Source organism: Grammomys surdaster, unplaced genomic scaffold, assembly GCF_004785775.1.
Source record: "Grammomys surdaster isolate TR1022 unplaced genomic scaffold, NIH_TR_1.0 126133, whole genome shotgun sequence".
NCBI classification, from domain to species: domain Eukaryota; kingdom Metazoa; phylum Chordata; class Mammalia; order Rodentia; family Muridae; genus Grammomys; species Grammomys surdaster.
In genome coordinates this window covers 5,188,309-5,215,177 of record NW_021620941.1, presented here as the reverse complement: position 1 = coordinate 5,215,177, position 26,869 = coordinate 5,188,309, and the positions used below count along the sequence as shown (strand labels likewise).

The following is a 26,869-nucleotide window of genomic DNA, read 5'->3' as shown; positions in this document are numbered from 1 at the left end:
ACACTTCCGGGTTGGAAGACGAGTGCTACGTTATCCGAGGGTAGGTCGGACGAGCTTTCGCTGAGTTTCTGCTCCCCTCCTCCCCCTAAGTGTGGCAGGCGGCTGTACTGCAGCCTCGTTTAGAGTGAGGCCGCGGCCTGAGGCGGATCTACCTGTTCCTCGCCGCCGGGGGCGGTGGGGGCCTGGGACTCAGGCCGCGGCCTGCGGCATCTTTCTAGTCTGCTCCTCCGGTCGCCAGCCCGGGGCACGCCAGAGTCAGTCAGAAGCTAGAGTGGTGAGCGGGAGGGGGGGGGGGGTTGCATGGAGCCGGAAGTGGGGGTAGGTGCATTTCCGCTCGTTAGTTGGAAGTTGAGAGCTCCTCCGGGAAACTGCGGGGCTCTTTGGGAAGTCTGTGCGGAAGGGATTGTGGGAACCAGTTAGGTGTCCGTGTTGGTACCCTGATAAAGTGGCTTTCGCACCGAGGCTAGTCATGGGGCATAAAGGCATCGCGAGGCCGACAGGAAATCGGAGCATTGTGCCTTCCAAAGACAGAGGAAGCCAAGAAATGAGCGGCATGGGCCAGACAATGTCAAGAGGAACTGAAGGCCCTAGAGGTCTGAAAGGATGTTGATATTTTCTGTGAAAAATAACAGACAAAATAATGGAGGTTGAGGAGATGACTCAGCAAGTAAAATACTTGCACAAACACGAGGACCTGAGTTTGAACTAGCTTCTCCACTTACACCTTTTCTCCTGTGCATTTAGTGAGGGTAAATAATTAACTCTTCTGCATAAATTCCTCCAGTTGCTCAAGATCGGGTAAGGGTGTGGAGAGATGGGTCAACGGCTAAGAGCACTTGTTGCTTGTGTAGGAGACTTGGGCTGGTCCAAATCTGTATAGTAGATCACACCCATCTATGACTTAAGTTCCAGGGACTTCCACGAGCACCCAGTAGCAGTAGATACGAAGTGCATTTCATTCCCCCCCCCTCCATATATATATTAAAAGCAAGGTTCAGGAAGCTTAGTTGTAAATAATTGTTACCAAAGTGACCTCAGCCCTTGGCAAAAATTCATCTAGGGCCAAAAACAGCTTAAACAAACAAAACCAATAAAACAGTAACTAAATGTGCCGTAACAGTAAGGAGGTAGAGGAAAATAGGGAAGCCATTCCTGATGATGACTCCTGGAAGGATCAGGAACCAGGGGAGCACTGGAATTGTGCTCAGTGAAGAGACTGTTAGCTAGCATATCTATTTCAGTTTTACATTTTGGCCCTACTCCATTTCAGGTGCTCAATAACCTCATCTGGCTAGTAGCTACCTTAGGGGAACTGGTTCTGGTTCCAGCCATGATTTTAATACAGCTCACTTGCCTGTTTGTGGGTTTTTCCTCTGTTCCCAATAGCACAGGGACAGACAGAGAAAGCATTAATTCATGCCAAAAAATGAAAATGACTGAGAGCAGAACCAGATTAGGTGCTGGCTCTACAGTGATCCTGTAAGACTGTCTTAGATCCTTAGTCGCCCTTGTGCACTCCTGCTGTGTCAACTGAAGTCTTTGTAAGGGTCCCCTGCATCCCTAGGTTCCACTTCCCAGCTGGGGAATAGTTATGAGGGAGGAAGGTCTAAAACAGCTCTGGTACTCCATGGAAGGTGTAGGACCTGCCTTGTTCCAAGTGTTCTTTCATGGCCTCTTTCCTCCAAAACACAGCCCCTACAGCTGCTGTGCACTGGCCAGGATACGTAAAGTCCCTTCTGTAGGAAAGGTGCTTAGCGGCTAGGTTGGCTAAAGGCCTGGTGCAAGAGATTCAGGGTCTCTGAAGGCTACAGGTCAGTACACGGAGATACTGATAGGAAATACGGATACACTGCTTGTGGATGGGTGTGGTAGTACACGCTTTTAATCCTGTCTCCAGGAGATAGAAACAATTGTGAGTTCAAGGCCTGCCTTGTCTACAGAGGGAGAATTTTAGAACAGCCAGGTTTACACAGAGAAATTCTGTCAGGGTTGGGAGGAGTGCACTGTTGTGAACCACATAAGTACATCACCTAGTCAAGGATAAATTCTAAATATTTATTCTAAATATTTGTACCCAGAAGCAGCTCAGATTGAGGAGAGGAATATGAAATGTTTGTATGTAATTCTTTATACACTGTGGAAGAGGGTCTGTGTCAGGGTCTCAGTATCCCAAGCTGGCCTCAATCTTATTGTGTAGCTGAGAAGGATCCTCCTGCCTCCACTTCTCAGTGCTAGGTTACAGGCATGTGCAACTATAGATTTATGGAGTTTTCTTGTCTTGCTGATCACTAACAAGGCCCATCTGTCCTCTTTGTCAGAGGCCAGTGACCCTGCGTGAGGTCGGGGGTATGTAGTGATGTCAAGATGAGACCTGGCTCGCTTTAATGAAGAGCTGGGCCAGGGCTTGCAGGCAGTAGACATGGGGCAGCACGCACAAACTGCCTTCCTTTGTGGGATCTGAATGTACTAGCAGAGGAGATAGATGTTGAATGACTGAGTAGCTAATTGCCAATTTTTAAGTTACAAGTGCTTCAAAAAAAAAAAAAAAGCACAGATTGCCACAGAGAATGAGGAAAGGAAGCTTTCCTTTGTAAACTATGATACTTGTGTTCTTCTAGGGTTTCATAGTGTGTAGTTTGATCAGATTCATCCCACTACTTCCCAGCTCCTAGATCCATCCTCACTTCCTTCCCCTCCCCACAATTTCATGTCCTCTTTCTGCTTTAAAAATAACCCAGTCAAATTTGTGCTACCATATACTCTGGGTATGGGGCCAGCCTCTAGAGCCATGTTAACCTACCAGGGATCACACCTTAGAGAAAACTGACTCCCCCTTCCCCAGGAGCCTGCATCACCTCAGTTAGGAGTGGGAGCTCATTAGCCCCTTCCCCTCCACATTGAGTATTGACTGGCTTGATCTCTTGCAGGCAGCTGCATAACAGCCACTGTAAGTTATGAACACAGCAGCCTCTATCAGGTCCAGAAGACATGTTTTGCTCCACTCCCCCAGCCTCAGGCTCTTAAACTCTTTCCCCTTCTGAGATGGTCACTGAGCCTTGGAGGGTGGGCAGGGGGGTCTGGATGTTCCATTTGTGACTGAGCACTCCACTGACATTTATTCTCTGTCTTTTGACTGGTTGTTTCTGCATCAATCAACTGCTGTCCACTGCACAAAGACACTTGTGTGACGTGGTCTGCGAGCTGCTCTGGTCTGTGGTCAAGAGGACAAGTGTAGATACAGTGAGGTTGTCTCTGGTTAGCACAGCAGTGGTAGCTTCACCCTGGGGCTGGGAGCTCTCTGACACAGGCTCTGGTCCAGAGTTGCAGTACTGCGCATATTTCCTCCTATGGAACAGGCCTTAACTTCACCCAGAAAGTAGTTGACTACCTAAGATAGTTATGCCACAGTTGCACCCATAGGCACAGTGTTAGTCCACAGGGCTCACAGCTGGAGAAGATTGTCACTTTTCCACCCAGCAGCCCACATGGCACCTTCTGATACTATGAAAGCTAGCCAGTAGAGAGTAAACTTTCTTAAAGAAGTGACCTTCCTGCCAAGTGTTGTGATGCATGCTGGTAGTCCTGGGACTGAGGAGACTAAGATGGGAGGATTATACCCAGGGTGGGGGCCAACCTGGATTCCATAGCAAGACTTTGTCTCAGAAAGCAAAGCAAAACAGTCTTCTACCTAAGCTCACAGGCAGGCAAGGGAGCCCCAACATCAACTAGTAGACCAGGGATAGCAGAGACCCTATAGAGAGCCAGGAAAAAGACTGAGCATGTTGGGGGAACCACAGCAAATACACATCACAGAAGATAGTCTGTAAGTGGCATGAGGCCCTAGGCTGTGCAGGGCAGTGGTATTTCTTGTGAACTTGGGAGGGGTGTGTGAGTGTGCGCATGTGTGCGTGCGTGCATGCATGCATGCATGCGTCTATCATAAAGGCGATGGGACTAGGCAAAGTGGATCACAGTGAACTTCCTGTATATTTTGAATAATGTAAAGTTTATATTCATGACTCCAGGCTTGTCATTAGTCATGCATTGTATTTGACTGTGCTGTCACCCCTGCCCCCATGCTTATGTTTAAAATGCCTAAATAAACCATTGTTGTCACATTTTCCTAAAGGAACAGGATGGAAGTGAACACAAGCAAATTTAAGACCCACACCACAACTTTGTGCAAGAAAAAGAAATGGTCTTCTGTGTCTGAAAAAAGACCTCAGAAATGGCCCTCTCACCGCTTGGAGAGTGAGCAACCTCAGGTGTCTGTGCTGGGGAAGAGGAGGAGGGAGTCCCAGACATCAGCCCAGGAGAGCTTGGAGAACGAGTGGCCTCAAAAAACCAAGAGGAAGAAGAGAAGGAGGGAATCCCAGATACCAGCCCAAGAGAGCTTGGAGAATGAGCATCCTCCAATGTCCACACTGGGGAAGAGGAGGAGGGAGTCCCAGGAGAACTTGGAGAGCGAGCATCTTCCAGTGTCCACGCTGGGGAACAGGGGGAGGGAGTCCCAGGAGAGCTTGGAGAGTGAGCATCCTCCAGTGTCCATGCTGGGGAAGGGGAGGAGGGAGTCCCAGGAGAACTTGGAGAGCAAGCATCCTCGGAAAGCCAAGAGGAGGAAGAGGAAGAAGAGGAAGGAGTCCCAGCAGCTTACTTCTTCCCTTCTGAAAAATTCAGAAACCTTCCATAAAGCTAAAAAGACCACTTCTGCCCACAAAAAGAAAAAGAATAGTGTTTGGGAGCTGGATGTGGAAACTGGGGTCATCCTTGTAGATAAGGAGAACATGGAGAACCTGCTAGAGACTTTTAGAAAGGATGTGGATATTGTTTATGTTGATATGGGCAAGGGACAAAGGTCAGCCAGAGTGGATGAAACAGAAGAGCTGCCCACTGCTGCACCCCAGGAGCATGACTGCCGAGAGCTGCACAGTGATGTCAGGAGCAAAAAGAATCAAAAGCACCCCCAGAAAGGTACACCCTGGGCTGCTGTCCAGGGAAGCCAGCCTGAGAGTATCTCCCTGTCCCAGTCAGAGTCCTTGTCTTCTGTGGATCTAGAAGGCAAAAGCACAGAAGCAGCAATGTTTTGTAAAAAGAAGTCTAAAAAAAAAATGTACAGGAACCAGGAATTAGAGACCGTCCCTGCGAGTCTTGATAGCTCGGGGACTATCTCTGAAAGTGTTGATAGTACACACCGTGGAAGAGTGGCTGGGCCTGGAGAAGAAGGCGAGAGCATCAAAGAATCCCAGAGTATCAGGAAAAAGTCCAAGAAAAAAAAGCACACATCCATTGCTCTTGCTACCTCTAGTGACAGTGCCTCAGTGCTAGACAGCAAGGCTGAGAATGCCCTCATGGACTCATCAGAAGGTAGTGGTACTTTGAGGGAAGAGGACGTGGACCACAGCCCAACAGAGGCAGAAACCCAGGCTTGTTCCACCAAGAAGCACAGGGAAGAGATGCAGAGGTAAGGTGTGAATGGAGTGTGTCTTCTGTATGCATATGAGGTGACAGAAATCTTAAGAATAGTGTGATGTTTAATTGAGTAGATAGCTGAGTGTCTTCATATATAAATGAAGATAGTTAAATTAGATCTTCACTGTGATCTGTTCTACCTGATTCTATAAGTTTGAGCCATTTTAAGACTTCCCAGCCCCATGGCTTATCTAAGAGTATGTATGGACATAAGGGCCATGTACCTTATACTGGGGATTCTGTGGAGCAGCAGAAGCTTGACGCACACACAAGTCTACTTCCCCGCTTGCAGATCCTGGACCTGGGACAGATTTTTCTCTTCCCATTTTTACTCAGTAATCTTTTTGTGTTTGTTTGGAAGTTCTGTCTTTGAATAGTTTTACATGACTGCTAAATGTTAAGTGTCACGTGGGATGGTATTGATGACAGTATGAACTATTCATACTGTCCTCTCACTGGGACATTGTCAGTCCATTGATCATGAGGCAGGAATATGCTAGGGCTGGAGCTCTAGCTTTCCTTGGGCCACAGGGCTTAGGAAAGTCACTAACTTGCTAACAAGTAGATTGGAAGGTGTGGTTTCCAGCCTGACACTCACTGGTGTTGTGCCTGAACATACTAAGCAGGCAGATTCTGCCATCTGCTGGAGAACTAGGAAAAGCAATTGGAATGGATACATTAAAAACCGAGGGAGAAATGAGGCCTGTGCAGCAGGAACGGCCACAGCTGGGCACACCCTGAACACCCAGCTAACCAGTGAGGAGCCAGTGTATTCTACAACTCAACTCATTGTAAGGGCAGGAGATCTCGATGGAGATAAAAAGGCCTTTATTTACTAGAACCAAGGGTGAGAAGTAGCACATAAACTAGTACTAACTGGTAGGATCCAGTTACCTCTTGTCCACACACACCCATCTGATCTATTCGGGGGTGCATAAAGAATTTGAAAATTAGTGAAGTAATGGCTGCCTCCCAGGTGCAGTTTAACTTCAGTACTTTTCTAGTCTGAGACCCATTCAGGAAGCGTTAAAAGGTATTAGCTGGAGAAATGAATTGCTGGTAACCCAGTTTCCCCCTTAGGTTAGAACCTACCCATGAAGAAGAAAGCAATGTGGAATCAGCTAGCAATTCTGCAACAAGATACATATCTGAGGACAGGGGAGATTGTGATGAGTCGGATGTGGATTTGGGCTCTGCAGTGAGACAGCTCCAAGAGTTCATTCCTGACATACAGGAAAGGGCAGCCACCACGATCAGACGCATGTATCGAGATGACCTAGGGCGCTTCAAAGAATTTAAGGCACAAGGTAAGCTTTTCAGTGTGCTGCTTTTGAGTGACCTGAATTGATGGAGAAGCATCCTTTAAAAAGATCTTAAAGCTGGGTAGTGGTGGAACATGCCTTTAATCCCAGCACTTGGGAGGCAGAGGCAGGCAGATCTCACTATAAGTTTGAGACTAGCCTGGTCTACTGATCAAGTTCCAGGACAGGCAAGGCACCACAGAGAAACCCTGTCTTGAAAAAAATCTGAGACCGTTTGCCACAACTGAGTGGTACTTACTGAGCAGTTGCTGGCAGAGAAATGTCACAGTCTCGTTGTTTTCTCGTTGCACGTATTTATCATGTGTGATAGCGTATGGTGTAAGTGCTCTTTCATACAGGTGTGCACTGCGCATTGAGTGAGGAGCCTCTGACTTTGAGAGCCAAAGCATTGAAGAGATTAGAAGCGAACACATTAATCAATGCACCCAAAGCACCTCACGCAGGCACAGTTACAGAGCAGTATCTTGGGGGCCCCATTATTGAATACCCCCTCATGTTGAATCATGAGGTACAACAGGCTGAGCTCCAGTTCTCAATCCTCCTGCCTTGGCTTCCCAAGTACTGGAATTAACATTCGTACATCACCATGCCTTGCTCCAAATATAAATTACTGGGTTATTTATTTAATTTTGTGGTATGTATGTATGCATGCATACATTATTTGGGCCTAGGGTTAGCTGTGCACCAACCACTCAAATACCAGTCTCGAATGTGTATGGAACACTTTCAGATTGATGAATTAGGGCCACAAGAAGAAAACCTAATTGTGCCATCTGTCTGTCCTTAGGGCAGACTTTTTATATGAAAACCTAGGTTCGAAGGTTTGAAGGCAAACAGTGAAGTAGTACAACATGTTTGACTAACTAGATACAGTATTATCAGCTAACCTTTAAACTGACTGGTCGTGAGCGAGGTTTGAGGAGTGGTGGGCCAGCGGTAAGTGGGGTGTCAGAACATTGAGCTAACAGGATACAGGTAATTCAACCATAACTTTTTGGCTTATTAATAACACTCTCCAGTGTAAGTTAAAGTAGTAAATATGAACTTAATTTCACCTTGTGAGTTACATGGAGTATAAATACAATATGGCTACAGTTAGGTTAAAAGGAGCAACCTCAACATGTATAATAAACCTAAAACAAGGGTTGAGGATAGCCGGGTGGTAGTGGCGCACGCCTTTAATCCCAGCACTTGGGAGGCAGAGGCAGGCGGATTTCTGAGTTCTAGGCCAGCCTGGTCTACAGAGTGAGTTCCAGGACAGCCAGGGCTACACAGAGAAACCCTGTCTCGAAAAATCAAACCAAAAAAAAAAAAAAAAAAGGTTGAGGATAAAGCTCAGCTAGTAGAGCACTTGACTAGCATGTACCCAATGCACAGTTTGATTCCCAGAATCCACATAAACTGAGTGTGCTGATGCATGTCTAATCCCAGTACTCAGAAAGTGAAAACAGGAGTCAGAAGTTCAGGTCCATCCTTAGCTACATAGGGAGTTTGCAGCCAGCCTGAGCTCCATGAAACTCTGTCTCAACCAAACAAAACACCTAAAACCAGATAGGTAAACTCTTGAGTATCCAAGTCTGCTAAAAGAAAGAAGTAGGCTTCACACAGTTGATCCTTTATAATTGCATGAGGAACAGGAGCTCAGTGTAAAATGTATTGTGTTTTGTTGATTTATAGAAAACTCGTGTTATTTCAGCAGGCTCATGCTAGCCCCTGTGAACACCACTCTCAGGGAGTTTAGTGGTGTGTAGGTGGAGTAAGGCTTCTTTTAAATTCTTCTGAAATGTTCATTGCTTTTTAACATAACTATCTTAAAGATATTAAGGAAGCAAGCAAGTCCCTGTGGAAGAAGCTGTCTGGAAAGACTTGGGGAGAAGAAATATGGTGTAGGCTAGAACTGAGGTTAGGGACCAGAGAGCCACTCTGTGCCAAAGATACCACTGGACTGGTCCTGCCCAGTGGGCTGCTCCCAGCAGGCTGCTCCTGCCCAGTGGAGTGCTCCCAGCTGGTCATGAATACAGTAGGTTTCCTTTTGGGCTTGAGAGATACTCAGTCAATAAAGTACTTGTTGCACAAACATGACCTGAGTTTTGTTCTAGAAGCCATGTAACAAAGCTGGGCCAGGTGGCATGTGCCTATAACCCTAACACTGGGGAGGTAGAGACCAGATCCTTGGGGCTTGCTGGCCAACCAGCCTGGCCTACTTGGTCAACAGGAGAGCCTGTCTGTACACACACAAACACACAACACACACACACACAAACATACAGAGAGAGAGAGAGAGAGAGAGAGAGAGAGAGAGAGAGAGAGAGAGAGAGGAATGTAGTGGCTTTGCTTCATTATTGACAGTCTGTACTTTACTCCCTCACTCCATCTCTAGGTGTGGCTATTAGATTTGGCAAATTTTCTGCTAAAGAAAATAGACAAATAGAGAAAAATGTGCAAGATTTCCTGTCCCTGACTGGAATTGAGAGTGCAGACAAGCTGCTGTACACAGACAGATACCCAGAGGAGAAAACTCTGATCACCAACCTAAAACGGAAGCATGCTTTCAGACTGCACATTGGTAAGTGGGGAAAGAGACCCAAGCCTCCCTCAGTCTTCCCACAGCTGCCTGCATCCCAGTGGCGACCCAGTGGCAAGGAAATACTTCCCCTGAATCCCGTGGGATTGGCAGTGCGGCCCGTGACTCTCAGGAGTAGCCCTTCAATGGATTTTGTGGAAAAGTAACTGATCTTCTATCCTGTCCACTTGGCAGTAATTATGCCTTTAGTTTCTTTACCTGTCTGTCATTCCTTCCTGGTAAAACACAGCCTTCCATGCATTCTGATCTCCTAAGTGAAGTGCGTGGAGCCCTGCTAGAGGGCTGTTGCTGAGAAAGTTAGGAGCTCAGTGACTCTCCCACAAATGACCCCATGCCCAGAAGTTTATGGAAGCACAAATTGTACACACCAGATTATTTTAAAAAAGACATAAAGTAGTGGAGAGAAGAGAGGAGGAGGTGGATCTTGGAGGAGTCAGAGAAAGGAGTTGAGAGTGAATATGATCAAAATACACTGTATAATATTTATTGATTTATTATGTACAGTGTTCTGCCTGCGTTTATGCCTGTAGGCAGAAGAGGGCACCAGATTACATTATAGATGGTTGTGAGCCACCATGTGGTTGCTGGGAATTGAACTCAGGACCTCTGGAAGAGCTGACAGTGTTATTAACCTCTGTGCCATCTCTCCAGCCCCCCAAAATATTTTTTATTTTTATTGTTTTCATCTTTTTGAGGGGTTTCCTCTTTGGAGCCCTGGCTATTGTGAAATTTGCTTTGTAGATCAGGCTGGCCTCGAACTCAGAGATCCATATGCATCTGCCTCCCAAGAGCTGAGATCAAAGGTGTGCACCACCAAGTATGGCAAAAAAATATATTTTTAAAAAAGATCAGTAAGTGGTAACAGGTCCCTCCTGAAAGAACCACTTTTGAATTTGAAGATAGTAATCTCACATGTGTTTTCAGTGTACACAGGGAGGCAGGGGGAAGGCTGTCTGGAGAAAGGGAGATGGGGGGAGGCTTGGCTGGGAGAAGGTCTCAAAGAGCTTGGTGCCCCGCAGATTATGCTGAAGTGGCAGTCTAGTGAGTGGATCTGCAAACCCAGTGTGCACCACTCCTCAAGGCAGTGTAACTGTGTATTTGTTCTGACAGTGCAGGGTGCATGAAGTCCCAGCCTACACACTGTTGCACTGTGGTGTCTGTGACCGTGTCTCACATTGGCCACATGCCACCTCTCTGACTATTACTAACTCTCTGTAGGGAAGGGCATCGCTCGGCCCTGGAAACTTGTATACTATCGTGCAAAGAAGATATTTGATGTGAATAACTACAAAGGCAGGTAAGAAAGTCTCAGTGCTGGGGTCAGAATTGGTCCTGATGTCAAACAAAATATCCACAGCCACGACTGACAGGTGAGGGTCACAAAGGCTTCTGCATTGAAACCTGGCTGGAGATTGTTAGGTTTATACCTTTAAGATCCATTTTCACTCCCAGTTCTTCAAGAAGCCTTCTGGAGTTCTCTATTTCCTGTGTCCTCTGTCTCTTTGTACCTGGGCTTTAGCACTGGACATCTCCTGCCTTCCTATAGCTCCTGTATGCTCTGCTCTCCACTGCACAGTAAGCTCCAAGCGCCATAGTATTCCCTTCTGCCATGAGTTTCATTCTGTCTTCCCCTTCCCCAAAAAAAGTCCCCAGTTTTCATCTATGTCCAACATTCTGAATTATTTTTCAAATGACACTTTAATTTTTATTTATTTTGCGGGCATGCTTTTTAAGTTAGTCAGGAATCTGAACTGAGGCACTCAAACTGACTTGGCAAACATCATACCTACTGCCCGTCTCCTAGGCCTGTTCGCTTGCTCTCTCCCACCTCTACTGCCCACTGTAGCCGTATGCTCCCACCCACAATTCTTTCCTTTTTAATCTAGACAGACTTATTTTGTCTGTGTGTGTACATGTGCACCACACAGACACAGGAGCCTGCAGAGGTCAGAAGAGGTGTAAAATCCCCTGGACCTGGGGTTGCAGGCTGTTGTGAGCCTCCGTGTGGGTGCTGAGACCTGAACCTGGGACCTCTGCAAGAGCAGTAAGTGTAGCTGGGTATGATGGTGCATACCTTTAATCCCAGCACGAGGGAGGCAGAGGCAGAAGGAGATCTCTGAGTTCGAGGCTAGCCTGGTCTACACAGCAAATTTCAGGACAGCAGGCCTACATAGAGAGACCTTATCCCAAAAAGCAAAAAACAACCAAAAAAGACTAGTAAGTGCTTTTAACCACTGAGCTATGTATTCACACACAGTTCATGTCCTTCAGGTGGTGACTCTGTTCTTTTTCTGCTGAGCCATCTGTCCAGCCCACTGCCCACAATTTTTAATAACGAAGCGGAATGTGTCTGTGGTTTCCACAGTCCTTGTTTGTGAGTGTACTTCTGCAGACACAGGAACACTGTTGTGCTAGAGAAGGTCTTCATCGGAGGTTGTCACTGTTCTACCCCCTAGCCCCTCCACAGGTAGAGGGCGTGATTACAGGTCACAGAGCCTCAAGACATTAATATCTCCATATTAATGAGATACCTAAAGGCCAGAGGAGCATAGTCAATTAAACTTCCTTCCCAGACCCTCCTTCTTACAAAGGTGTTTAACCTCAGGCCTGCCCTGAAAATACGAGGAGTTGGGGGAAGGTATAGTTTTCATCCATTTTCCACCACGACAATAAATATCTTAAGACCAGGGACTGCTTTTCTTCTTTGGGGTCCGCTGTGGGGAATAGTGGAACAGGTCTCAATTTACAGAGCCGCTGCTTAATCTGCTGACGACCTCTCTACGTTCTCAGCCACAGAGACCATCTGCCACCCAACCCAAGCAAGCAAGCCGAGCCAGCTGTGACCCAGCCAAGCAAGTGTTGCTGCACATCCCTACAGGATGCAGCCAGAGCTGTCTTGAGGCTCTGTGGCCTGTAGTCACACCCTCTACCTGTGGAGGACCTAGGGGGCGTAGTCGTATGTAACTGGAGGACCCCACCCTGTGGAGGTCTTTGGCCTTGTGTCAGGAGCCTAGAGTCTGAGAGCGTGGTAAAATCCATACCTTCCCTTAGGATCACCTGAGGTTTCCAGCGATTTCTAGCTGGTGCTCAACCAGAAACCATGCTGTCGTTTCATGGTCCTGCACTTCAACACTGACCCCTGGAAGTAGTGTGCTGTGCACTTAGGTGGAACTCAGGCCCTGTGATTGCCAGGACCTGCCAAGTCATGGAGTCACATCCCCAGCTCCCCAGCTCCAAGGAAGTTGGCTCTCACATTGATCATATGAATACTAAGTGAAGGAATTCTTCATGTGGGGAGTGATACATTGCTGAGTGGCTTACATGATGTTGGTTAACAGCAGCCAGCACTGGTCTAGAGGAAGTAGTGTAATCCATTGGTCCATAGGTTCCTACTGCAGACCTAGAGCAGTACAGAAAGAAATGCTCAGCGGGAGTACTCAGCTTTGTGGCCAGTGCAGCTTTTCCTGCAGGGTACCATCCACGTAGCAGTGCCAGTGGGTGGAGACAGCCATGTGCAAGCCAGCATAGGCTGTGATACAAGAAGAGGCCTGGACGGTTTGCTGTGGACGCTGAGAGACTGAGTAGACCTGGCTTTTCCAGCCATCACTGATGGCATAATCACCAGAAATGCATGAACAGGCAGTGAGGGGCTCCCGCCATGGATAGGAGGAGGTGGATGGCTTCCTGTCAGTACTGCCGTTAGCTTTTCCAAGGTTCTGCCACAAGATGCCATTCCTAGTGTTGGACTTGATTAAACCTAACAATCATTTTCCTTCTCTCAGGTACAATGAAGAAGATACTAAGAAGCTGAAGGCATACCATTCCCTCCATGGAAATGACTGGAAAAAGATTGGGGCCATGGTAGCCCGAAGCAGCCTCTCAGTTGCCCTCAAGTTCTCTCAGATTGGTGGTGGTAAGTGGTCTCTCTGTGAAATAAGTCCATGACTGAGCCAGTGTTCAGAGGCCTCTGTGGTCTACTCTCAATGCGTGCTCCTTTTAAAGACCCTCTCTGTGCCCATTCATCTGACTTCTCTGTGTGCACTGACCACCCTCAGTCCATATCCTGCAGCATGAACTGGCCTTCCCAGAGTTGGCAAGGAGGGAGCCGTTGGGAGTGAGATGTGCGACCTTAAACTGGGCTAGAGTGGAACATGCCTCGGGAGACAGAGGCAGGTGAATCTCTGTGAGTTTAAGGCCAGCCTGGCCTACATAGGGAGTTCCAGAACAGCCAGGGCTACATAGAGAGACTGTGCCTCAGTAATACAAAACAAAAAAAAAATTATCAGTTATTTTCAGTTTATTTGAGCTATTCCCATTATTTTCTGGAAAGTGCATGATTTATCATCCCGTTTTGTTTTGTTTTGTTTTGTTTTGCTTTTTGACATAGGGTTTCTCTGTATAGCCCTGGCTGTCCTGGAACTCACTCTGTAGACCAGGCTGGCCTCGAACTCAGAAATCTGCCTGCCTCTGCCTCCCAAGTGCTGGGATTAAAGGCGTGCGCCACCACCACCCGGCTATCATCCCCTTTTTAATGTGCTTAGAAGCAAATAGATGAGCAACTGTGATACAAGACCATCCTTTTATGTGTACAGATAGAAACCATGGTGCTTGGAGTAAGGCAGAAACCCAGAGGCTAATCAAGGCTGTGGAGGATGTGATCCTAAAGAAGATGTCTCCCCAGGAGTTAAGAGAACTAGATTCTAGACTCCAGGAAGACCCTGAAGGTCGCCTGTCCATTGTCCGGGAAAAACTCTACAAGGGCATATCATGGGTGGAAGTGGAAGCCAGAGTGGAGACCCGGAACTGGATGCAGTGCAAAAGTAAGTGGTAAGTGTGGGGCTCCCTGTGTACCTGCAGTAGGGCTCACATTTGTCTGCCCTGGGCAAGAAGTACACACAACACACAATGTTAGGAACACGTCAGCATCCGCTGCACCTCCTTCACCTGATGTGCCTTGATTGACAGTGTGTTGCTGTGCAGCAGCTTCTGTGCAGGGGTTTATTTCTTCCTCATATGGAACTTAAAGATAGGCTTGGTGATGTTGACCTGTGAATCCAGTACACAAGGGGTTGAGGCAGGAGGATGTCAAGTTTGAGACCAGACAGAGCAGCAAACTAGCTGGGTTTGTGACTCTTGCTTACATCTTTCTTTAGTTTTCTTTATGTTGGCAGGTAGAACTTTTTTGTTTGTTTGTTTGTTTGTTTGTTTGTTTGATAAAACAGCTTCTCCATACCCCATAATGTGCAGAAGTTAAAAGTCTGCAACACTGAAGCAAATGACAGATACTGAGAGAGAAACCCAAGGATGTCAGCACCTAGTGGCACTGTAGCTTGGCCTTGTGCGTTTGCAGTTGTAGGTCGACAGCTCCTCTGGGCTCTGCTGCGGTGCAGTAGTTGTGGTCACTCTGAGCTAGGTAGGCAGTTTCTGTTCCCTTCTGGCTGCGTGATCCCCACCTACTCTCACTTTCCTCAGTCCTGGAGGGTTGAGCCTTCACATCCAGCTACAGCCTGACTGAAGCAGTGGTTCCTCACGGGCTCGACCCACACTGTGTCATCAGCGCTCTGTGACCTCACTGACCAAGCCAGCTCAGTCAGTCAACAGCTTCTTCAGGGAGGGAGCGTGGATTAAAAAGAAAAAAGACAATTAGACAGCACTGTAGCCTGACCCCAGCCAGTTCTCAGGCTGACAAGGGCTTGTTTTTCTCAGTCTGCTCTTACACCACTTTAAGTACATGCAAAATAATAAGATCAGTTCTGGGTCAAGGAGAAAGCAAGGCAATAAACAAAATCCTGTAAACACCTTTTCTAGGGGCTACTCACAATGGCGATCAAGACAAAAGGACTCCCACACATTCCTCAGCTGATCCTCTTCTGAGTTTGCATTAATTCAAATGTAAATATTCTTAATCTGAGCCTATTTCCTGAGTTCTAGCCCAAAGCCAGATTCCCACCTGAGTTTATTTCTTTGTCCTGGCCCAATGTCAAATTCCCACTAAGTTTCTAGAAGCAGGCCCCAAAAGCTCTCCACACCTCACCTTCCTTCCAAATGAAGGAAAAATCCATTAAGTACAATACTTTACATTAAAAGTAGACCCATAGATCATACTTTCCTCATAATCTGCTTGGGATATTTGGGTGCTTTGTTTTGGTTTTGTTCTGGGGCTCAGACCCAGGGTCAAACACAAGCTACATAAGCACTCCAGCACCAAGCCAAGCTCCCAGTCCAGTGTGTGTTTGATGGAAACTCCAAAGAACAAATAATGCTGGAAGTATGTAAAGTATGGAGGAAGTGGAACCCTTTTTTTCTCATATTTTAGAGTACAAGAGGGGAGTAGACTCTGAGCCTCAGCTGGAGGCTGATGGGTCACTGTTGGAAGGAGAGTGATGAGGGGCTGTGCTGCTCCAGAGTCATCATAAGATGAGCAAGGTGTGTTTAATAGGAATAGAAAGAAAGATAGGCACCTTAGCCCCTGAAATGAGCTCAAGCCCAGCCTCTAACTATTGATTGGGAAGAGCAGTGTGGATTAGCGCTGTGTGTGTGTGTGTGTGTGTGTGTGTGTGTGTGTGTGTGTGTGTGCATGTATGTGATGCCTGGCAGTACAATCCTGCCATCCCAGCACTCAGGAGGCTGAAGGAGGCAGGGGGCTTAAGGGTTCAAGGCCAATACAGACCACAGAGAGAGGCATTGATTGAAAACCAGAAGGTGAGGAGAGGAGGGCAAGAAGGTGAGGGAAATCATGTACATGGAAGAAGTGATCTGTCAGGCTGCTGCTGAGTTGTGCTCTTTTTTGTTTGTTTGTTTTTGTTTTTTGTTTTTTGTTTTTGAAGACAGGGTTTCTCTGTATAGCTCGGGCTGTCCTGGAACTCACACTGTAGACCAGGCTGGCCTCAAACTCAGAAATCTGTCTGCCTCTGCCCCCCCACCACCACCAAGTGCTGGGATTAAAGGCGTGTGCCACCACCTCCCGGCTGAGTTGTGCTCTTTGAGAGCACTCCCGTTGTGGATTCTAACTGCCAGTGTTCACTGGGACACAGGCTGGCAGCCCAAACTCCAGCTACCGGCTGCAGGCCCCAGGAATCAGCATGTGAGTTCTCAGCAAGCTTGGCATTGGTGTTCAGAGGCTAGTGATGGGAGTAAGAAAGCCAACTGTTTTGTCATTTGTTTTTAGATTTATTTATTTGTATGTTTGAATGCTTTGCCTGTATATATGTCTGTGCACCACATGCATGATTGGTGCCCTCAAAGATCAGAAGAGGGCACTGGATCTCCTAAAACTAAAGTTACAGATAGTTGTATAATCACAGGCTTTTCCACCTGGGCCCCAGTACCCAAAATAAGAACTCTGAGATGTACTTAATTAGACTAAATGCCTAGACCATAAGCTTGGGCTTCTTTCCCGAACCTCATAGCTTAAGGAACACGCTTATTCTGTTCTATGAGTGCCACATGGCTGGTTACTTCTTCTTAGTTTTCCTAGGAGTTTAGTGCGAATTTCTTCCCACTTGACTCTATCCCAGAGTTCCTCTCTCCCTACTAGAACTCCCACCTACTATTTCCTGCCTCATCTCATTGGCCAATCAAGCTTTTTATTGACAAGCAATACTTCCATACAGTATACAAGAGATTCTCTCCACACAGTTGTGAGCCACCATACTAGTACTGAGAATTGAACCCAAGTCCTCTGGAAGAACAGCCAGTGCTCCTACCTGCTGAGCCATCTCTCCAGCCCCAATAGCCATTTATAAACAATCACAAGTGCATTTGCATAGTGCCCTTCAGTGCCTATAAATAGACCTATTCCTTTTGTCTCAAAAATTTCCTTTATGGGGCTAAAGAATGTCCCAGTGGATAAAGCATAAGAACCTAAGTTCAGATCTCCAGCACCCATGTTAAATAAAGGCCTGGTGTCTGTAACCCCAACACTAGGGGTGGGATGGGGAGTGGAGGCAGATCCCTGGAGTTCTTTGATTGGCCCTGATTCAACAGTGAGTGAATTCCAGGCTCAGTGAGCAACCATGTGTCAAACAGTAAGATAAAGAGCACTAGAGAAGGAAGCCAGTGTTCACCTCTGGCTTCCACATACTTGGGCACACACAAACTCACAGGTTTTCCCAAAGCAAAGAAATCAAACCCCTTTGATCAAGACATGCTCGAGCCGGGCAGTGGTGGCGCACGCCTTTAATCCCAGCACTTGGGAGGCAGAGGCAGGCGGATTTCTGAGTTCGAGGCCAGCCTGGTCTACAGAGTGAGTTCCAGGACAGCCAGAACTACACAGAGAAACCCTGTCTCGAAAAACCAAAAAAAAAAAAAAAAAAGACATGCTCAGGTCCTAGATTGCCACCTAATGGATACTGCTTAACAGGTCTAGACTAGGCTTAAGTCTTCATAAGGAAAGTCTTCTACTCTGTAGGAAGAATAACAAACAATTCCAGGGTTGGTTCTGTTACTAGCAGACATATTATGCCCATCCCTGGCTCACTAAACCCTGTGTGTTCTAACGCAAGTAGGGATGGCAGTGTTCCTCCTGAGCAGTCTTCCAGTGCAGATGCCCACTTCTGTAAAAGCTTCTCTTCCTGTGACAGCCACAGTTCAGAATGTTCTCATTAGTCCAGAATTAATTGGGTCTAAAAACAGTCTTATTTCCACTAATACGATACCAAAAGGTACAGCCAATGAGTCAGCAGAGGAGCTGAAGAGAAAACATGGAGGCAAGAAGGATGGATAAGGCCGGAATGTGTGTAACTTACACTTGATGCAAACTCCATTGTAAAGGGAAGCCAGCAAGCTGCATCATGAAAATAGTATTGATAAGTATACTGTTCTTTTCAATTGAAACATTCCACTTTTATAGAACTAGTAGTGGTTTTTCATCAATTTTCATGAGTAAAACCAAAATTGTCATTTACGAATTTGAAAAAAACTTTTCCTTACTAAAATTTCATGCCACAAAATAGATCCTCTCATGCCCATTATCCACATTCTACATGATAACCACTTTACCCATTTATTTATTCCTGCCCAGTGAATGAGAGCAGTTTATGTGATAGAATGTAGGAGCGTTGTACTTTTAAAACTAAAATTAGCCGGGCGGTGGTGGCGCACGCCTTTAATCCCAGCACTCGGGAGGCAGAGGCAGGCGGATTTCTGAGTTCGAGGCCAGCCTGGTCTACAGAGTGAGTTCCAGGACAGCCCGGGCTATACAGAGAAACCCTGTCTCGAAAAACCAAAAAAAAAAAAAACTAAAATTAAACTACGCTTTTCTTTCTGTTAATAGGACAGAGATTCTTACCAAAAGGATGACCCATGGTGGGTTCGTGTACCGTGGGATCAATGCTCTACAGGCCAAAATCACCCTTATTGAAAGGTACCAAAATAGGGATGGGTGCTATGTGAACCCCTGTTTGTTAATCCAGAGACTAGGGTGCCATTGCTTGCACCCGTCTTCCATGTGTGTCACAGTGGGTGTGTGAGCTGCCTTTCTGAGCCTCTGTTGACCAACTCTGAATGAGGCTGATAAAGAGAAGTTACCTGTCACCCAATGTTTTTGAGAGTACGTGGGAGAGTACATGGCAGCCATATTGTGTACTCAGTCAAGGGTGCTAGTTCAATCTGTAGAGCTCTCCCTGTGGGAAAAGTTAGACAGCCCCACTACACTGTAAATGTAACTTTTATTTGCCAGATATAATTGTCATCTCAGAGGCTTGTTGTTGAATAAAGTCACCCTTTCTAGCTCTTTCTAAACTCAGGCTGGCTATTTCAATTCAGCTGTTCTAGCCGAAGTTCCTCTCCACACTGACTGATTCAAACAGGCTTTTCTCTTGGCTTCTGACTGAGTTATCTCAAAGTAACTCTAACAATCTGTTCTAATTTTCTGGCTCTTTCTTTCTTTCTTTTCTTTCTTTTTTTTTTTTTTTTTTGGTTTTTTGAGACAGGGTTTCTCTGTATAGCCCTGGCTGTCCTGGAACTCACTCTGTAGACCAGGCTAGCCTCGAACTCAGAAATCCACCTGCCTCTGCCTCCCAAGTGCTGGGATTAAAGACGTGCGCCACCACCACCCGGCTTCTGGCTCTTTCTTATTCTCTGGATCCATTCTGCCTTTACCTGCAACCTGTCTCTCTGAAACTGTTCCTGTAAAACTCCTGCCTCTTTGTCTTTCTCTCACCTTCTTTCCCACCCCACCCTCTGCTGCTCTCTTGAGCTGCCTCTCTTTCCTCTGTTTTCTCATGAGAGTTGGACGTATCCTATTCTGTCAAGTCTTTCTCTGATTCATCACTCTGTCTGCTCCTCAGTTAGATTTCACTTTCAAACATAGCTGCTTCCCTCTACACCTAACTTAACCTTCACTGTTTGAGATTAAAGGGGTATACTAAGGACATGTTTGTATTCCAGCCAGAGGGATTAAAGGTGTGTTGTTCCAGCTGTATCACACAGACCCAGAAGCTCTTTGGATGTGATCCCTTCCTTGCCAGAGCAGCCATGTTGCTGGATTAAAATTCCTCTACACTGTACCACAACGGCACTGTTGGTGTGATTTTCATGGTTTTGTCCCTGAGTTCCTCTTCATAGTAGTCCCAAGGGAAGTGGAAGCATGAGAATCTATATAACCCCTGTGAGTCTGGCAGACCTAGGCTCATGATGCTGGGGGATCAGAGCAGCAGAGGCCCTTGATTGTGGCCAACCTGTCTATAGCTTCTATGTCCCAGCACTCTGCTGTACTTCCTGTGTTACACTGGCTGACTGTCCCCCACTCTTCTTCCCTCTGCAGGAGAGATAGATGAACAGAACTGAGATCCTGGGTTTCATTGATTGGTAATCATGACAAATTGAGTTGGTGGCCCAGACCCTCAGCTCCATTTATTTGTCTGTAGAATGGGGCTGATGCCCCCTCCCCGTGGCACTGAGGGCTGCTGTGTATGAGTAGTGCACAGACGATGCTAGTAGTGTAGGAGTAGGCAGGAGACTCCTGGGGAGCCGTGCTGAATAGAGAGGTGGCTTTTCAGCCCATCTCCTTAGCTCATTCTCTGACCTTGGACTAACCTTGAACTAGGCTGGGCAGTGTAGTTGAGGGGACTGGAATGGGGTGAAAGCTCTTGGCCTTTCAGCTCTTGGTATTCTGTGAGCCAATGGAGGTGGATTTCATTTGAAAATTTTGTTTTTTCTTACAGGTTGTATGAACTAAATGTGAATGATGCTAATGAAATAGATTGGGAAGATCTTGCTGGTGCCATAGGGTAAGACCACTTATTGAACATTCAGCTTATTCAATGATGAGAGGTTTTAAAATACGTTTTCTTTATGGTATGTACCTGTATACAAGTGTGTATGTGAGTACAGTGCATACATGGAGGTCAGAAGACTTGGGAGACTCAGTCTCTCCTTCTTCGCCATGTGGGTTGTAGGGATCAGCCTCAGCTTACTAGGCTCTGTGTTGACACCCAGAGATAACTTTCAATACGTGACTCCGTATCACACCTTATCAGGATAAAAGCGTATGTGGACTTGTGTATGAGTGCAGGGAGGTGGCTAGAAAGAGATCTCAGTCTATAGAGTTTGAATCCAGTCTCATCGTGTATCAAAGCTAGACAAGGTGGCCACCTCTGTAGCCCTGGTGCTGGAAGGGTGGGGAAAAATAAGAGTAGCCCCTGAGCTCCACACTATCTCAAAACATAACATGATAGAGGCATACTTCAACCTCTGTCCTCCACTATAGCACCGGCTCACTTGTCTTGTCTCACCTTGTACTTCACTTTGCTTAGCTTTCTCTGTGCAGGATCTTGCTATGTAGCCCAGGTTTGCCTCAAACTCACCAGCTTTCTGCCTTTAACTTCAAGAACTGGGGAACTTTTTAGGGCTAGCAGTCCACATCCAGAAGCAGTAGAATAGTGTTGCTGATTGACAAGTGTTACACAGTCCCTGGATTCTCACCTGCAACCACGGAGGGAAGTTGGGGCAGGGATTGGAGGCAGGAACTGATGCAGAGGCCAAGAACACTGCTTGCTCAGCCTGCCTCCTTATAGCACTCAGGTTCTCCCACATTAAAGAACTTGCTCCACATGCTTGCCCGTAGGCCAGTCTGGTAGGGGCATTTCTCAGTTGAGGTTCCCTCTTCCAAAATGTTTCTGGCTTGTGTCAGACATTAATTAGCCAGCACAGTTTGACTTTATGTTTTATTTTTTAATAGAGAATAGGTTACATTGTCCAGAATAAGAGAGGTATGAAAAGAAACAGTGAGTAGCCCTCTGGCCACAGGGTACCAGCCTCTGGGTCCCTTACCAGAGCATCTGTACAAGAGGCCTACAGACCCTGGACCACTCCTACCATCAGAGCTCATGCTGGCCCTGCACTTTTCTCCTCCGCTGCCTGCAAGGTCTCCAGGGACTGCCTTTCAGAGGTCCAGCATTGACTGAGTCAGTCTTTTTATAATGGTTCCTCCTTTGCATTCTCTCCTCACTCTCTCTCTCTCTCTCTCCTACCCTCTTACTACTCTGGCTGGCCTGACCCTGAGCAGCCCTCCCTCTTCCCTCTCTCCCCATCTCTTTGTTATTTTTCTGTTGCTCTCTGAGTTTGTTTTTCAGCTTCCTGAGACGTGTTCTTTTCTAATAAGCTCTGCTTTTTCCTAAGTACTGCTTTACCAACAACACCTAGTCATTTTAAACCTTTGATCAGAAGTGTAAACAGATAAAGGAACAAATGAAGCTCTGTATACCCACTCTCTTCTCAGAAACTGGTTACATCTGACCAGCCTATCTCAGCTTTGTCCACAGCCTCTGCTTGTTTTCTTTTCTTAGTAAATTATATCTGCTTTATAGCCTTGCTACCCTGGAGGATTTGAAAAGTCCCTTTGAATAATTCCATTTGGAAATCAGTATATCTGTTTCTAGAAATACATTCTCTAGAATCAACTCTCAGTGTACTTGGAGTGAGTTATATACAGAATAACCTGCTGTGGTGGTGTGCCCATGATTGGAGAGCTGTCCGTGTGTTGCCTAGCATGCACAAAGACCTGGGTTCGGTCCCTAGCACCACACAGAATCAGGTGGGGTAAAGGCAGTTGTCAGTGTTCTGAGTTGCTCAAGACAATCAGAAAGGGTCATGCAAGAATATAATCCAGCTCTGAGGCAGTAGGGAGGTCCAGCCTCGATGAACTGAACCTTGAACAGCTGAGTTGAGCATATTTATTGATTGTTACACAAAAGTTGTTTTTTGAGTAAAACAAATTTCTCAAAGCCCCTACTCTAATCTGTGTGTTTCATGAAGAAAGATACGAGGGCCCTGCAACTTTAATCCTCATTGCTCATGTCTGCAATATTCAATAATACAGGACATTCCAGGTGTGCCAGGACTGTCATGTGACCAAAGTCATGCACAGGCTGGTAAGCTCCATCAGAAATACAACTCTGTAGATAACAAAATAATCACTGTTTTCCACAAAGATTTCTTCATGGTCAAAGTATTTCTAGAAGACAATTCTTCATTCTGGTATCTACTCTATATATAGTGAAAACAGCTATTTTGTTCTAATGTTTGCCCTAGATACAGTGATTTACTAGGATTGCATTACAGGCAGGAAGATCAGGAAATCCCTGACTGGATAGAATGTCCCAGGCCTGCATAGAATACATGAGACCTCATCACAAAAAGAACTGACAATGTGCTCACTGATGGTTTTTTCTTACCTTTCCTTTCTAAAGGGATGTCCCTCCACCTTTTGTTCAGGCAAAATTTTATAAGCTGAAAGCTGCCTGTGTTCCCTTTTGGCAGAAAAAGACTTTTCCAGGTCAGTATACATATCCTTGTTAAGAGTATGGTGTTGTCTCACTGTAGTGATCCCAGCAATACGGAGGTGGAGGCATCAGGGTCTCTGAGTTAGAAGCCAGCCTCTGCTATATATAACATTCCCTGAGCCATGTGAGAACCTATCTTCAGAGTCTCCACCCCTCCTGGCTGAGTCCAGAGCTCCAACAGGTTCTCAGGGCAGTGTGCTGTGCTCTGCTGTTTCATAAAGGTGTTGTGCTTGAAGCCACAGGCAGGGACTCCTGAAGAGTGTCCTAAGACACTGTTCTGTACTTTGCAGACATCACCTCCCAGCTCACCTCCTCACTGAGTCCATGACTAATATGTCAGGCCTCAGTGTCCTTATTGCAAAGGTCAATTAGAGGGAGCTGGGAGATTGTGTCAGTAAAGTGTTTACAGTGCAGCTGTGTGTGCACAACTGTGAGTACACATGTGAAGCTGGGCAATGGCAGTGTGCACCTGCAATACCAGGTCTGGAGAGACAAAGACAGTAGCCACTGTAGCCAAGTCCACAAAGCTGCCCGGTCCAGGAAGTGAGGTAGAGAACAGTTGAGGAAGCACTGACATCAACCTCTGGCCTCCACACAGATGTACGCTTGTGTATGCATCTGTACGTGTGTGTACACCATAGTCACCCATGCCAATAATAATAACAATAACAATAGGAACAACAACAACAAGAAAAATAACAAGAATAATGAAAGAATAATGAATGTCTGCCTTGTAGGATTTTGTTAAAACACTGTAAGTGACTATGCACCAGATAAATTGATCTTCCATGTGCTAATAGCTGTGGGGGATTATGGTTAAGGTCCTGTGACCTTTGACCTTAATTAGAGGCTGTACCTTTTCTGCAGAAATTGTTGGCTACTTATATGAGCACAGTCTGCCTTTGCTGAAGGAAAAGTTAGACAAGAAGATGGAGAAAAAAGACAGTGAGATCCAGACGCCCTCGGCTCCCAAACAAGATTTCCTGTTCACAGACATCTTTCATTGCGATGATGACAGCGATGCCGGGGGCTCAGGGGAGCCCAGGTGAGTGCAGGTGCTGGTTCCCGTCCCTTCCATCAGGTTATGTGTGCACAGGGGACAGTCAGCGCCTCTTCACAGGAGCGCCTAAGTTCACCTCACAATGAGAGAGGGCAGCACACATGACAGCAAGTCATTTACTTCACAACCACGAAGCAAAAGAGAACAAGGAATCCTACAATCCTTTCAAGGCTCACCCCATTGCCTGAAGAACTCCCGTGAGTGAGCAACCACCATCTCACACTGACACTGCCCTGGGGACCTGGCCTGTAGCAACATAAGCCTTGGGGGAGTGATCCAGATCTGACCAGGCAGGAATCGTCAGTCCTGAGGTCTGTTAAAAATGGTGTGATGAAGCCAGGCAGTGGTGGCGCACGCCTTTTATCCCAGCACTTGGGAGGCAGAGGCAGGTGGATTTCTGAGTTCTAGGCCAGCCTGGTCTACAGAGTGAGTTCCGGGACAGCCAGGGCTACACAGAGAAACCCTGTCTCAGAAAAAAAAAAAAAAAAAAAGGTGTGATGAGGCAGATGGATTTCTGAGTTCAAGTCTAGCCTGGTCTAGAGAGCAAGTTCCAGTACAACCAGGGCTACACAGAGAGCCCTGTCTCAAACAAACACACAGTAATGATGTAATGGAGCTAGGTGGTGGTGCACACCTTTACTCCCAGCGCTCAGAAAGCAGAGACAGGCGGATCTCTGAGTTGGAGGCCAGCCTGGTCTACAGAGTGAGTTCCAGGATAGTCTGGGCTGCACAGAGAAACCTTGTCTCAAACAAACAAACAAACAAAAAACAGATGGTGTGAAGGGTCTGTGAGCATTAAAACACACTGGGGGCTGGAGAGAAGACCATTGCCAGTGCAGTGCTTGCTCACAATGGAGTCAGATCCCTAACACTCAAATAAAAAGCTGGGCCTGGGCATGGTGCCGCATGCATGCTCCTCACGTTTGGGCTGTGGAAACAGGAGGATCTTCAGGGCTAGGTGAGCAAAATAGTCTAATCAACAAGCCATAGGGCCAGTAAACAAGAGATGAACAGAACAGCTCCTGAGGAACACCACTGGAAATTCTCTGGACTCCACATCCACATACATGTGTGCACATGTGCATGTGCACATATACATACAAGTGTGAGCTGACTGAATACTTCTGTACCGATGTGCTGAAGCAGTTACACTGCTGGTCCCATTGAACCAACGCAGCCACCAGCCCCAGGTGCAGCAGATAACACTATACCCAGTAAAATGAGAAAGCCGGTCTATCCTGACGACTGTCACTGTGCTCTCTTCCAGCGCCTCTGATGCGCAGTGACTGGATCTGCTCTTCCCTCACACTGGTCTCTGCTCCCTTGGACTTCTGTTGTGCACTGGCCATAGACCCTGCTTGCATGTGATGCTTCTCCCATGCTGGGCACCGAGTTCACATGGTGTTTTGCTGGAACACTTGTGTTCTTCCTAGAAGCCCAGCTGTTAGTCTTGGAAGAGTCTGTCAGCTGGAGCACAGCCCCCACTGGATTCTCAGGACTGGATGAAAGGGTTGCTCTTTGGTCAGTCAGGAGAGTTAAACCAACTGTAGGTGTTTCAGAGAGAGAACTTAGGGTTTAGGTAACAAAAAGTTTTCTGCAAGATCTATGCATGGTGTTGTATACTAAGCACTGTGGGGTTAGGCAAAGGGGTCACAAGATTGAGGCCAGCCTGGGCTACTTAGTTCCTCAAGCATACACGCATGAAATGAGATGCTGGAGCATCCTCCAAAAGGAGAAGTGCATTGCCCAGAGAGTGGACAAGCACTGCAGAGCAGCTCTAACTCTGCAGTCCACAGCTTCCTGTGGTCCTCTCAGCTGTTCTCCATTCCCAGCCTGGCGGCGGCTGATGATGCTGCAGCTGCTGCTGCTACCACCACCCTGCAGAGAAATGTGTCCATGTGTGACCCTTAGCAGAACACCACTGCAAGGGAATCTGGGATGCCAAGTGTTCAGACTTCTATCTGTGCTGGGGAGACAGAGAAAGGAAAATGTGGCTAATGATAACAGTATGCTGCTGTCTCCCTTGGTGCCACTCAGCAGTCTACTGTCCCCTGAGAACTCGCAGATGTCATTTCTGTGGCACCATTAGAAGGTGGGCTAAACCAGCCACAGTGAGAAGGAAGCACACTAACTGGCTTCTGCTTGCTATGTGCCCAGCACTTCCACAGATGCACAGATAACAGAGTAATCAGGTGGAACACACTAATGCACCCAGCATTCACATGGGGCAGAGGATTGGGAGTCCAAATTGGTCCTTACCAATAGCAGATTCTAGGCCGGCCTGGGCTATAGGTGACTCTGTCTCGAACAAACACAGGAATAAAACATTGTGTGAATGGTGTTATTTTACTACATTGTTCTCTACCCAGGCCCTTCTGTCCCTCACACATTCTAGTCTCTGCTGTCAGGACTAAATTACTCCTACAAAAATAATAGTACTAATGTATAAACCAATTCTCTGTAATAGAGAAAAAAATGAATATTCCTTAACAGGAAGTATGGTCCTAGAATAGAATATTATATCGTAAATTAAAGTGACGACAATAGATCTGGTTGACATGAAAGTATATTTTTGTGAAGTATTCCAAAAGAATATATATTTTCTCAGTTTTATAAAAATGGAAAATAAAAGAATTTGGTTGTTTATACA

At 46.6% G+C, this 26,869-nt stretch overlaps 1 protein-coding gene across 3 annotated transcripts; it reads left to right on the top strand.

The window, feature by feature from the left end:
- Ttf1 (transcription termination factor 1) lies at positions 1-26,869 on the top strand. Of its 3 annotated transcripts, none has more exons than XM_028757049.1 (12): positions 1-40; positions 4,130-5,461; positions 6,550-6,776; positions 9,172-9,357; positions 10,594-10,672; positions 13,158-13,288; positions 13,968-14,202; positions 18,650-18,739; positions 20,541-20,606; positions 23,067-23,152; positions 24,027-24,204; positions 25,487-26,869. In XM_028757049.1, the coding sequence occupies exons 2-12, from the start codon at positions 4,137-4,139 to the stop codon at positions 25,503-25,505; spliced, it is 2,622 nt and encodes an 873-aa protein (XP_028612882.1). In that variant the 5' UTR covers positions 1-40; positions 4,130-4,136; the 3' UTR covers positions 25,506-26,869. The 3 variants fall into 3 exon arrangements, 2 of the variants coding, with proteins under 2 accessions (XP_028612882.1, XP_028612883.1); XM_028757050.1 differs by lacking the exon at positions 1-40 and adding an exon at positions 375-593; XR_003709937.1 differs by lacking the exons at positions 23,067-23,152; positions 24,027-24,204; positions 25,487-26,869 and having other exon boundaries at positions 13,968-14,195.

What these genes read in the sequence shown, in the direction of transcription:
- Ttf1 (XM_028757049.1), top strand. Translation starts at nt 4,137, where the DNA reads ATGGAAGTGAACACAAGCAAATTTAAGACCCACACCACAACTTTGTGC. An exon ending in TGCTTTCAGACTGCACATTG is followed by an intron (nt 9,358 to 10,593) that starts GTAAGTGGGGAA and finishes AACTCTCTGTAG; the next exon opens with GGAAGGGCATCGCTCGGCCC. An exon ending in AAAATCACCCTTATTGAAAG is followed by an intron (nt 18,740 to 20,540) that starts GTACCAAAATAG and finishes TTTTTCTTACAG; the next exon opens with GTTGTATGAACTAAATGTGA.